The following is an 11557-nucleotide window of genomic DNA, read 5'->3' as shown; positions in this document are numbered from 1 at the left end:
TTAAGAATTGGGTACTTTTTTTAATTTTTTTTTTTTTTTTTTTTTTTTCAGATGGGGAACCTGAGGCTTGGAAAGGTGAAATAACCCATCAAGGTCACCAAGCTGGTAAGTGGCAAAGCCAGAACCGGGCTCCAGCCTCTTTATATGTTTCTTCCCTAGAGAGTAGGTGTAGGCTCTGGTAGGCCTCAGCTCCTACTCAACTTGAACCATCCCCAGGGCTACTATAGGACCAGAGCTGATGCCAAACATGCCAGCCCCAAGCAGCCCAGGGAAGATGCATGAGCTTGACAGTAGTCTGTGGAGAAGGATAAGGCGGTACCTCACTGGGTAGAGGCCAGGCCTGAACCTGCCCCTTGCTCAGAGTGCAGGACCTAGGTACAATCATAAATGTGTGGGGATGGGAACCAGTAGCCCAAATCCTAAACCTCTGTGACTAAGTCTTCCTGGTATGTGTGTATGTGTGTGTGTGTGCATGTGTGTGTGTGTTGGGAGATAACCAAACTGATGTGCTGAAATGAGATTATCAAACATAGATTAGTAGACAGAGATGTCCTGGATATATGGCAGGTGTCTCACTGCACAAAGCTGCGTGGCCAAGAGGCACCGATAAGATAAAATGCAGCCTTGTTCTCCAGCTGCCAGCTCCTAATAGGAAGCTGCATCTGACCAGAGAAAAGAGTGCTTTTTGTCTGCTTTGTACAAAGGTGACTTATGAGCTAGCCATCACCAGGTGCCTTGACACAGCAATATATACATATATAGATACACTGGGGTTTGGGTAAGGCTCCTGCCAGCAGAAACAGCTGGGCTGTTCTTACTCATACCTGCTGATCACAGGGGACCTGCTAGGTAGGACCCTACCAGTGTGTCCATATCCAGTACATATATAGTAGGAACAGGGCTGACAGGTTTGTGCAGATACCTGCTCAGTGATAGAAGCATTTGCATACTTCCTAAGACCCTAAACAATGCTCTCTCTGCTTACACACTATAGCCAGGATGCACGCCTCAGAGGCTCTGGTCCAGAATTGGGTGTGTATTAGACTCCAATGGGCCTCACCCCATCTCCATTTGCTACATGTTTTCCTCTAGCCAGGGCCACAACAGCCATCTTCCTGCAGGCAACTTCCTGCCAGCCCCTCGCTTTAGCTCTTCTTTTGGCCTAGCTTACCCAGAGGACCCTGGCCAATACTCACATACAGTCTGGACATGCAAATGAGTAACACCCAGGGAGGTGTCCCTTGACCAATGGAGAGCAGGAGCCCGTAGATAAATGCCTCTGTCCTCTCTCTCATCCAAGAGATAAATGGTCCCTCAGTGGACAATTTAGAGTAGTGTTCTACATGGCTCCTTGGAATGTTTTAGCAGATCTGAACCCCAGTTGTCCATTGAAATGACCAGTCAGTCAAAGATGCAATCCTATGTTGGGTTTCTCTGTTTGATTCTCCCTTTTCAGTCACCTGCTTCTGGGATCTTTCCAGAATAAAGCACCCGCCTACAAGCCCTTGCCTTGGGTTTGGCTTTCTGGAGGGACCCAGAGTGGACAGGAGGGAAGGGAGAGCTTATATTCCCCACTGCTGTTTGGGCGGTCAGTGTAACAGCAGTGGCGCTCACACAGAGCCTTTTCCTATGTGTCAGGCACAGGGCAAAGCCTTTGATTTACCCCATTTCGTATTTTCCTCCCAAAGCCCTAGGCAGTACAGACCCTGTCACCTCCATTTTTCAGACACTGAGGCTCAGAGAGGTCAAGTAACCTGGCCAACACTGCGCAGTGGCAGAGCATAGGTTAAACACAGCTCTGGCTTAACCATGATCTTAACCATTTCCTTCTGCCACCAGGTAAGCACCAAGCTGGCACCATGGTGGGCCTGAGAGGCTGCAGCCTGACAGGAGTTGCTCTGATCTTCCTGCTACTCCCTGAAAGTAAGTGTGTAGGGGAGGGAGTTAAAGGAGAAACACTGGGCATGGAGGACAGGACCCTTTCCCTGCATGGCCACACAGAATCCCAAGGAGCTCAAGACTGAGCCCCAGGTGAGGCAACTGGTCCCACCCACAGACCCCATCCACCAAGAAGAACAGTAACAGGATCGTGGCTGGTAAGCTTGGAAAAGGCAGGTACACCCAAGCCTTGCCCACAAATCTCTACCATCCTGCCAGAAGGAACTTCTAGGGCCTATGAAGCTTTTGTGGGCAGCAAAGGGACCCAGTAGAAGCCACAGGGAGAGGTTTGATCCTGAAGAAGGGAGCCCAAGCAGTGTTCCAACCACAGAACTGCCTTAAGAGGTGCATCCCTGGGAGTATGCAAGTTGAGGCCGGGATTGACAGGGCTGGCAAAGTTTGACAGCAATACTAAGGCTTTTCAGGCCACATATGCCCTTTGTTCTGGTTGTTGTTGTTCATTTGTTTATATATATAGTGGTTTCTTTTTTCTTTTGTTCTTTGAGACAGGGTCTCCCTGTAGCCCCCAGCTGACCTGGAACTCACTATGTAGACCAGGCTAGCTACCTGCCTCTGCATCTTGAGTGCTGGGATTAAAGGCACAGGACACACACACACACACACACACACACACACACACACACACACTTGTTTTCTAGGTTTTTGTTTGTTTTGGTGTTTTGACTGCTTTTATTCTTATTTAGGTTTTATTTGTTTTTATCTCTTTAAAAATGTAAAAAGCATCTTTACTAGCAAGACATTAAAAAAAACAGGTCACCCAGCCCTGGGGAAGAAGAGACAGCCTCAGGTGGCGTTTTGAAGGAAACAGCTTTGGGACATTCCTTCCAGTCTGAAATTCTGAATTTGCGGTATAGTAAGAGAGTTTGTTGACAGGCATGAATCCAGATGTGGCAACCCAGGCCTGTAATCCCAGTATTTAGGAGGTGGTGGCTGGAGGATGGTGAATTCAAGACCATCCTCAGTTACATAAGGAGTTGAAGATAGCCTGGACTACATGAGACCCTGTCTCAAAAAAAGAAAGTATGAAATTGGTCTTTTACCCCCCAGCACCATCCTGCCCTCTTCTCTTAGGGTTTCTGAGAGGAAAGAAGCCTTGTTGACCAAATGCATGTTTACTCATTCATTCAAGAAATAGTCCCCAAACTCCCTGTGTGCCAGGCACTTGGAACTGTAGCAATGAGTAAGCAACCAGGGCCTCTGCCTCACAGAACTTAGAGAGTGCAACTAGTGAAGGAGTCAATTAAGAGGGGGGAGTAAAGGATTTAGGGAAGGGCAGGGCTTCACCTGGCCTGGTCCTTCAGAGTATAGTCCAGTTCACCAAGATGTCTATATGCTAACCAGGAAGGGGGATCACCTTGAAGGGAGAACAGCAGGTGCAAAAGTTCGCAGACAGAGGGTTGGAGTTTCTGCAGGAGCAGACCCAATACCTACAAGCAGAGCTGGAGCAAAGGGGGATGGAGCCAGGGCCAGGTCACAAGGCTATATGAAGGATCTGGCACTTTATCCTAATCAAGGCTGCAAATACTAACCCACCTGGCATAGTTCTTTCTGTATGCCTTAATTGTGTTATCACAGCTAATTCTTCCAACACAAAGGTAGTGTTTGATTTTTGTTTTTGCTTTGGGGGGTTGGGGGGAGGGGGATAGAGTTGGGGTTTGTTTTTTGTTTTGTTTGGGTCTTTTTGAGACAGGATCTCCCTGTAGCCCCAGCTGTCCCAGAGCTCACTACGTAGCTGGAACTCGCTATGTAGACCAGGCTGGCTTTGAACTCACAAAGATCCCCCTGTCTCAGCTTCCCAAGTGCTGGGATTAAAGGTATATGGTATCACGCCTGGCTAAAGGTAGTGTTTGAAAAGGAAAGAAGATAAACCTGGAATGCTGGGTCACCATAGGCTGAGGTGTATTTCAGGTAACTGGGTCCTTTAATTAAACTCCCGAGTGCTAGAATATGGTGGAGATCCAACAGCAGCCCACAGAGCAAAGGAAGTTCCTTACATTTATAGTCTTTAGAGGGGCAGGGTCTCTGAGTTTAGTAGGTCAGTGAAGGAACTAAATAGGATACAAAGGTTTAAATTAGGAAGCTAACCCTATTGTCCTACCTGTTACAAGCTAGGAGCTTAGCAACTTGGAGAAGGTACTAGATAGGATATAAGGCATGCCTCTCTACTAGGGCAGCTCTATGATCTGATAGGGATGATTTCATCTCCATTTTACAGATGAAAAAGCAACATGCAGAAAGGGCCAGTAACAAGTAGCAAGGTCACTAATTAGTAAGTAGGAGATGCAGCCTAGATACCCATCACACCATCCTGCCTTTGTAGCAATCACATGTCTTTGAAGCGTTGTGATCAAAATGGACTCACAGGATTAGATATGAATTTTGCAAAGACTCCTGTGACTGCGGCTTCTTATCACTCTGACTGTGGCTTTCACCAGCCACAAGTCCCTCTCTATTAGGGAACTGGAGCTGGCTTACAAGAACAGATGACACTCATCTCTTCCCAGCTCTACTCAAGGAGGGCACACTGGGAAGCTCAAAGTTGGTCAGGAGGGAAGTGTTCACACCCTGGGGAGTATTTGCACCAAGTATTCACACCACAAAGACTGTTCACACTATGAGGAGCATTTGCACTACAGAAAAGTGTCCACACCATAGGAAGGTTCACACAATGGAAAGTGACACAAACACAAATGAGGGGCTGCTTTTCTCTGAAGAACCAACTGATAACCACGCCCAAGTGCTGGGATTAAAGGCATGCACCACCATGTTTTGTTTTTTGGTTTTTTTAGAGACAGGGTCTCCTTGTAGCCCCAGCTGGCCTGGATCTCGGAGATCTGCCTGCCTCTGCCTCCTGAGTGCTGGGATTAAAGGCATATACCATCACACATGGCTAATTTACCAATATATTTACCAGCAGTCTCTATCTCCCCTAAAGAACATCTTGTAGTCCCCACACCCACACTTCTGTTCTAGCCCCCAGGTCTTGATAGATGAGGCAGATAGAGAGGGCTCTGAGTCTAGGAGTCTAAAGGTCTTGACACTGCCCAACTTGGCCAGGCAGAGGAGTCCTCCAGGGCCCACTTTCTTCCATTCCAGGCCTGGAGAGCTGTGGGCACATCAGGATCTCAGCCCCTGTTGTTCATCTGGGGGACCCCATCACAGCCTCCTGCTCCATTAGCCCAAACTGCAGCCACTTGAACCAAGAGCCACAGATCCTATGGCAACTGGAAGATGGGCCAAAGCAGCTTGGAGACAGGCAGCAACGCCTGCCTCAGGGGATCCAAGAATCCACCATCACCCTGCCCCACCTCAACCACACCCAGGCCTTTCTCTTCTGCTTTGTACAACTGGGCAACAGCTTCCAAGTTCTGGACCAAGCTGAGCTTCAGGCAGGCTGTAAGTCCCTCTAGCTGTCTATACACCCTGTCCCAGTGACCTGCTGAAACCACAGACAGCAATGACCTACAGGACCTTTGCTCAAATAGGGAATGGACCTTGCCAGCAGGTGTTACCACTTCACCCATTCTGCAGATGAGGAAATTGACATTTAGGGAGGGCAAGCGACTCACTGAAGGACATACTCCAGTGCCTCATAGAACTGCTCATGTGCCTGGCCACTGAGCAAGTTCAGGTCCTCAGCCCCAGAAAGTGCTTGCTCCCAGCTCCTTCCCAGCTGGGAAAGAAAGCTCTGTCCCAGCTTTCTTTTCAAATTGAGCTTGATGGCCAAGTGTGGTGGCATACATACGCCTTTAATCTCAGTACTCAGGAGGCAGACACAGGCGGATATCTGTGAGATAAAGGCCAACTTATTCAACATAATGGGTTCCAGGTCAGCTGGGGCTACACTAAGACCCTATATCAAAAATAAAGGGGGCTGGAGAAATGCCTCAGCAGTTAAGAGCACTGACTGCTCTTGAAGAAGATCGGGTTTGATGTAGACCAGGCTGGCCTTGAACTCACAGAGATCTGCCTGCCTCTGCCTCCCAAGTGCTGGGATTAAAGGCGTGCGCCACCACACCCAGCCAAAAATATGTTTTTAAAAAAGCAGTGACAGGGCTGATGATATAGCTCAGTGGTAGGATGTTTGCTTAACATGATCAAAGCCCTGGGCTCCATCCTTAACACCACACCAGTCAATATTAAAGCCACACATGGTGACACACTCCTATGATCCTTGTTTTTAGAAACTGGGGTAAGAGGATGGTAAAGTCAAGGCCAGCCTGGGCTACAGAGTGAGACCTGTCTACATAAAAAGAAAGTAAATCAGTGACACATTAGCTACCACCTGAGTGTACAAGTGGTATAAGGATAGGAAGTCATTTAGCTCTCATAGAAACTTTGGTTGCTGGGGGACCTGGGCTGCCCCTCTACCTGCCTGTAATGTGATTGTCTCCAGGGCTGCCCTTCCAGGGCCACACTGCAGAAGGACTAGCCCAGCCCAAGGAAGCAAGATCACAGGTACCCCCACCTCCAGGCTCCTAACATTCTTCCTACCCTCCCCAGACCCTCCTGCCAAACCCTCCAACCTGTCCTGCCTCATGAACCTTACCACCAGCAGCCTCATCTGTCAGTGGGAGCCAGGCCCTGAGACATACTTACCCACCAACTTCACCCTGAAGAGCTTCAGGTGAGTAGGACTCCTGCACTAGCCTTTTCTTCTGGGTCCTGGACTGAGGTACAAGTGACTATGGGGATAGGGAGCCAGACACAAAGACGGGAAACAGAAGGGAGCCTCGCCTTCTTCCTCGGCTTGGCACCCAAGCCCAGCCTGTTGGTAGGAGTCGCGCCGACTGTCAGCGCTGGGAGGACCCTGTCTTGGACTGCGTGCCTGAGGATGGGCAGAGCTACTGCTCCATCCCCCGAAAACACCTGCTTCTGTACCAGAATATGGTCATCTGGGTGCAGGCAGAAAACGTGCTGGGGACCAGCGAGTCCTTGAGGCTGTGCCTTGACCCCATGGATGTTGGTGAGTGACACTGCTGGGAAGGGTAGAAGTCCCTACAATGGGCAGATCCAGTCACAGACAGGGAGATCCTGGAAGACCTAGAGAGAGGCAGAGAAGAGCAAAATGGGCCAGAGGATAGGAAACCTGTGCACTCTTTTAGCTTATTTCAGTCTTTTATTTATTTATTTATTTATTTATTTATTTATTTATTTGGGGAGTATACATCCTACTCTGTGTATTCCAGGCTGACTGGCTCCTGAGCTTCAGGGCAGCTCTCCTGTTTCTTCCTCCCAGTTTGCCACAATAGACCTGGGAGTACAGATGTATACTACTGCATTGGGCTTTTTTACATGGGTTCTGGGATCGCGAACTTGAACTTGGATTGTCAGGCTTATATGACTAGCTGTTTGACCCAAAGAGCCATCTCCTCAGCCCTCAGCTGATTTTGGGTTTTTTTGAGACAGGGTCTTCCTGTAGCCCTGGTTGGCCTGGAACTCATTATGTAGACCAGGCAGGACTTGATTTCACAAAGATCTGCCTGCCAAGATCTGCCTGCCTCTGCCTCCAGAGTACAGGATTAAAGGGGTGTCACCATACCCAGGAGGTCTCAGCTGATTTCTTAATGTGCCCACTGTGTGCTAGGCACTGTGGAGGGCCTGAAGATACAACAATGAATAAGTCTCAAAGTCTCACTCTCAGAATGTTATAACATTCTTGTTGACAAAATAAATAAAACAGAATATCAGATGATTTAAGAAGTTGAGGACTAAGTAGACCTTTGGAGGACCTGAGGGATCAAGCCACTGGATGTCTGGGAGGAGATTATTTAAGCACAAGTAACAGGTGCAAAGGCCCTGAGGCAAGTCTTTACCTGTTGAGAAAGATTTTACTCAAAGACAGCACCGAATATGGAGAGAGAGAGAAAGAGAGAGGCTTGACAAACCCACACCTTGCAGTGAAACTGGAGCCCCCCACACTGTGGGCCCTAGACTTCAGCCCTGATGTGGTCCCACCCCAGCCGGGCTGCCTGTGGCTGCGATGGGAGCCATGGAAGCCCAGTCAATTCATGGACCAGGAGTGTGAGCTTCGCTACCAGGCACAATTTAGTGGAACCAGCTGGACACAGGTAAGGCAGAGAGCAACCCAGAGACCCCAATGGGGAGAGGGGGTTGAGGGAGGACAAGTTGGACTCAAGAATCACCTCTATCACCACCACCAGGTGCCCCACCTGCCCTCCAGAGGGCATAGATTTGAGCTCTGTGGACTCCATCAGGCCCTGGTCTACACCCTGCAGATGCGGTGCATCCGTTCACTCCTGCCTGGACACTGGAGCAGCTGGAGCCCCAGCCTGCAGCTGAAGCCCAGCATTCAGGGTAAGAGGCTAGGAGTAGCCATCAGAGCCCTATCCATTCCCCATTGCCCTCCCCAGCAAAGCCTCTCCTCTCACCCTACCCACAGCCCCCATCGTCAGACTGGACACGTGGTGGCGGCAGAGACAACTGGATCCCAACACAGTAGGCGTGCAGCTGTTCTGGAAGGTGCCTCTCTGTGACCCCCTCCCACCTAGATAGTGCCCCAAAGTGGGGGCTTAAGACTGGAGCTGGCCTGGGAGGGTGGGAGGCAGCACACACTTTGCATGGGAGCTGAGTAGAGACCTTGGAGAGAGGCTACAGTGCAAGGCTCTGGGCTCACCTGTGCCCCAGACGGTCCCATCAGAGACTAGTTCAGCATCTTCCACATGTACTGACTGGCTTCTTCCTTCTCTTCCTCATGGATCTTGCCACAGAGGACCAGGGGGTAGATGGGGGTGGGGAAGGAAGGAGAGAAAGGAGTTCCCAGCCTGGGGCTCAGTTCCTATGGCCGGTCCATGCCCCTTAGGGACTCCCCAACTTGAAATGAGCTGGACAGTCCCCTCACCATGTACTTCCTCACCTGCCACAGCCGACACCCCTGCAAGAAGACAGTGGGAAGATCCAGGGGTACCTGCTCTCCTGGAGTCCCTCGGGACAGCAAGGGCTGGGCCTGCCCCTGTGCAACACCACAGAGCTCAGCTGTACCTTCCTCCTGCCTTCAGGAGCCCAGAGGCTGACCCTCATAGCCTACAACACAAGGGGTACCTCTTGGCCTACTCCAGTGGTCTTCTTGGAGAACAAAGGTAAACAGGGCTGGCAGTCAAACAGCAGAGACCAGCATGAGAATTCAAAGGCTGGGCTGCCTTGGTTCCTTCCAGTCTGATGCTACTACTAATGAATGAGCTGGCCAGGTGACTTCTCTCCCTGGCCCCTGGAACCTTCAAGTGAGGAGAGTAACAGTGTTCCCCTGGGGGCAGCTGAAGTTGGGTATATGGTTAGATTATAATTAGCCAGAACTGGATTAATCTGTGAGAACACACACACACACACACACATACACACAGCTAGGAGTCCCACTTGTAAGCTGTTGTATAACTTTGTGTGTGTGTGTGTGTGCTCGCGCGTGTGCACGCACATGCTTGTGCACATGTGTATATGCATGTAGAGGCCAGAGGACAACCTCAGGTGCCATTCCTCAGATGCAGGGTCTTCCACTGGTCTAGAACTCACTGCTTAATGCTAGGCTGGGTGGCCAGCAAGGTCCAGGGATCTGCCTGTCTCTACCTCCCCAGTGCTGGGATTATAAGTGCCTGGCTTTTTTTTTTTTCCATGTGAGTTCTGGGGATCAAATTCAAGATCTTTGTGCCTTTGTGCTTCCAATTCAAGCATTTTACCAATTGAGCTGTCTCCCCAGTCCTGGACCGTATGACCTTTGATAAACCAGCTAACCTCTCTGTAGCTCCCATTTTACTAATTGATAAAACAGAGATTGCTGTAGAACTTCTTTGTGTGACCATTAGAGGACTCAATGACTCACACATATCAAGCCAGGTGGTACCAGGAAGTATCCATGGGCCAGGCTCTGTGCTAGACTTATTCTGTGCACCCTTTGTTAACCTGCAAGCCTCTGGGAGATGAGGATTTTACTGTCACTTCTACTTTACAAATGAGGAAACTGAGGCACAAATGTTGCTGTACCATGGGTCACAGGCCTGTAAGTAGCAAAGGTGAGATTTGAACCCAGGCCCCTAACACCAAGGCCTGCATGCTTTTCATCTTCACTCCCTTGTTTCCTACTCTATCTCCAGGCCCAGCTGTGGCCAGACTCCACGCCATGGCTCAAGATCCTCACAGCCTCTGGGTGGACTGGGAAGCCCCCAGCCCTCAGCCGCAGGGCTATCTGATTGAATGGGGCCTGGAGTGCCCCAGCCACAACTGCAGCAATAAGTCCTGGAGGATGGAGCCTAATGGGAACAGCACTGGGACTCTGTTACAGGGTGAGGCAGGCCTCGGAGGAGGGGCAGGTGGGCAGGGCAGGAAACGGGAACAGAAGAGGCCTTGCTTATCTGGAGGTGGCAAGGTGCAGCTGGAACCTCGCTAGAGATGTGGACTCACAGCTTTTCCTGAGCTCTTACAGTGGGGAAAGTCCTTCCTACAGTCTATCCAGATCCTGTCTTTCAATAGCCCTCAGTCTGTCCCATTCTAGCTCTGTCTTCCACTTTTCCTCCCTGACCTCCATCAGATGAACTAAAGAGATTATCCCCATTAGACAAAATCAGGCCTGGCAGAAATGAGATTCAAAAGCTGATCATCAGTAGAGGTCAGCCCCAAACATAAGTGTTATTTCATCTTCTCTCTACAGAGAACATAAGCCCTTTTCAGCTGTACAAGATCACGGTGGCTCCCCTGTACCCAGGCACTATAGGACCTTACCAACATGTCTACGCCTACTCTGGAGAGAAAGGTTTGTCCATCATCAGCCTGTTATTCCCAGAATCCTCTTCTCTCTCCCAGTGATAGGGAATAGGAGGAAACATTCCCTTTACTTCTGGCCTCAGAAAGAGGTGCTTTCCATGCTGAAATTACCCCTGACTTACACTGAACCCCCATAGCTGGGTGGAATTCAGAAGGCAGGACATAGAAACTGGGCCATGAATATGAGAAAATCAGGTGAATAAGTCTCACAGAATCAATCCATGGCCCCAAAAGAACTCAAGTGTCACATCTGATAGAAACTGGACAGATGACCTAATATGATTCAGAGGGTGAGTGGCAGAAATCAGATATCAAATCAGACAAAATCATATGTGGCATAAATCAGAGAGCAAGGATTTGCAGCCAAACAGAACTGTAGGCCAGAGAAGGAATCTAGATGAAATCCTAGGAGATACTGGACAGTATGGTACATACCTGTGACCCCCAGCAACTCTACAGAGGGAAGATTGGGATTTCAGGGTCAACCTGGGCTATGTGATAAGACCTCATCTCAAACAGACAGAAGAAAATGAGAGATGAAGAACTTGGACAGATGTCCCCTTCCAAACAGAACTGTAGGCCAGAGAAGGAATCTAGATGAAATCCTAGGAGATACTGGACAGTATGGTACATACCTGTGACCCCCAGCAACTCTACAGAGGGAAGATTGGGATTTCAGGGTCAACCTGGGCTATGTGATAAGACCTCATCTCAAACAGACAGAAGAAAATGAGAGATGAAGAACTTGGACAGATGTCCCCTTGAAGAGGATTGTTGAGAGAGAGAGAGAGAGAGAGAGAGAGAGAGAGAGAGAGAGAGAGAGACA

At 49.5% G+C, this 11557-nt stretch overlaps 1 protein-coding gene across 1 annotated transcript in view; it reads left to right on the top strand.

Annotated features, from left to right (window-relative positions):
• Nucleotides 1–11557, top strand: part of Csf3r (colony stimulating factor 3 receptor) — a 21889-nt gene that overhangs the window by 1593 nt on the left and 8739 nt on the right. Inside the window, exons 2-12 of the mRNA XM_008832150.3 lie at nucleotides 52–105; nucleotides 1840–1923; nucleotides 5056–5355; nucleotides 6463–6586; nucleotides 6738–6925; nucleotides 7861–8030; nucleotides 8124–8277; nucleotides 8363–8442; nucleotides 8846–9059; nucleotides 10065–10253; nucleotides 10619–10720. Coding sequence (XP_008830372.1) covers nucleotides 1860–1923; nucleotides 5056–5355; nucleotides 6463–6586; nucleotides 6738–6925; nucleotides 7861–8030; nucleotides 8124–8277; nucleotides 8363–8442; nucleotides 8846–9059; nucleotides 10065–10253; nucleotides 10619–10720 — 1585 coding nt within the window. The 5' untranslated portion in view covers nucleotides 52–105; nucleotides 1840–1859. The remainder of the gene's footprint in view (nucleotides 1–51; nucleotides 106–1839; nucleotides 1924–5055; nucleotides 5356–6462; nucleotides 6587–6737; nucleotides 6926–7860; nucleotides 8031–8123; nucleotides 8278–8362; nucleotides 8443–8845; nucleotides 9060–10064; nucleotides 10254–10618; nucleotides 10721–11557) is intronic.

The sequence above is a fragment of the Nannospalax galili genome, unplaced genomic scaffold (genome assembly GCF_000622305.1).
Source record: "Nannospalax galili isolate Female #2095 unplaced genomic scaffold, S.galili_v1.0 scaffold1055, whole genome shotgun sequence".
Taxonomy (NCBI): domain Eukaryota; kingdom Metazoa; phylum Chordata; class Mammalia; order Rodentia; family Spalacidae; genus Nannospalax; species Nannospalax galili.
The sequence above is the reverse complement of the archived record's forward strand: the minus strand, read 5'-3'. Positions and strand labels throughout refer to the sequence as shown.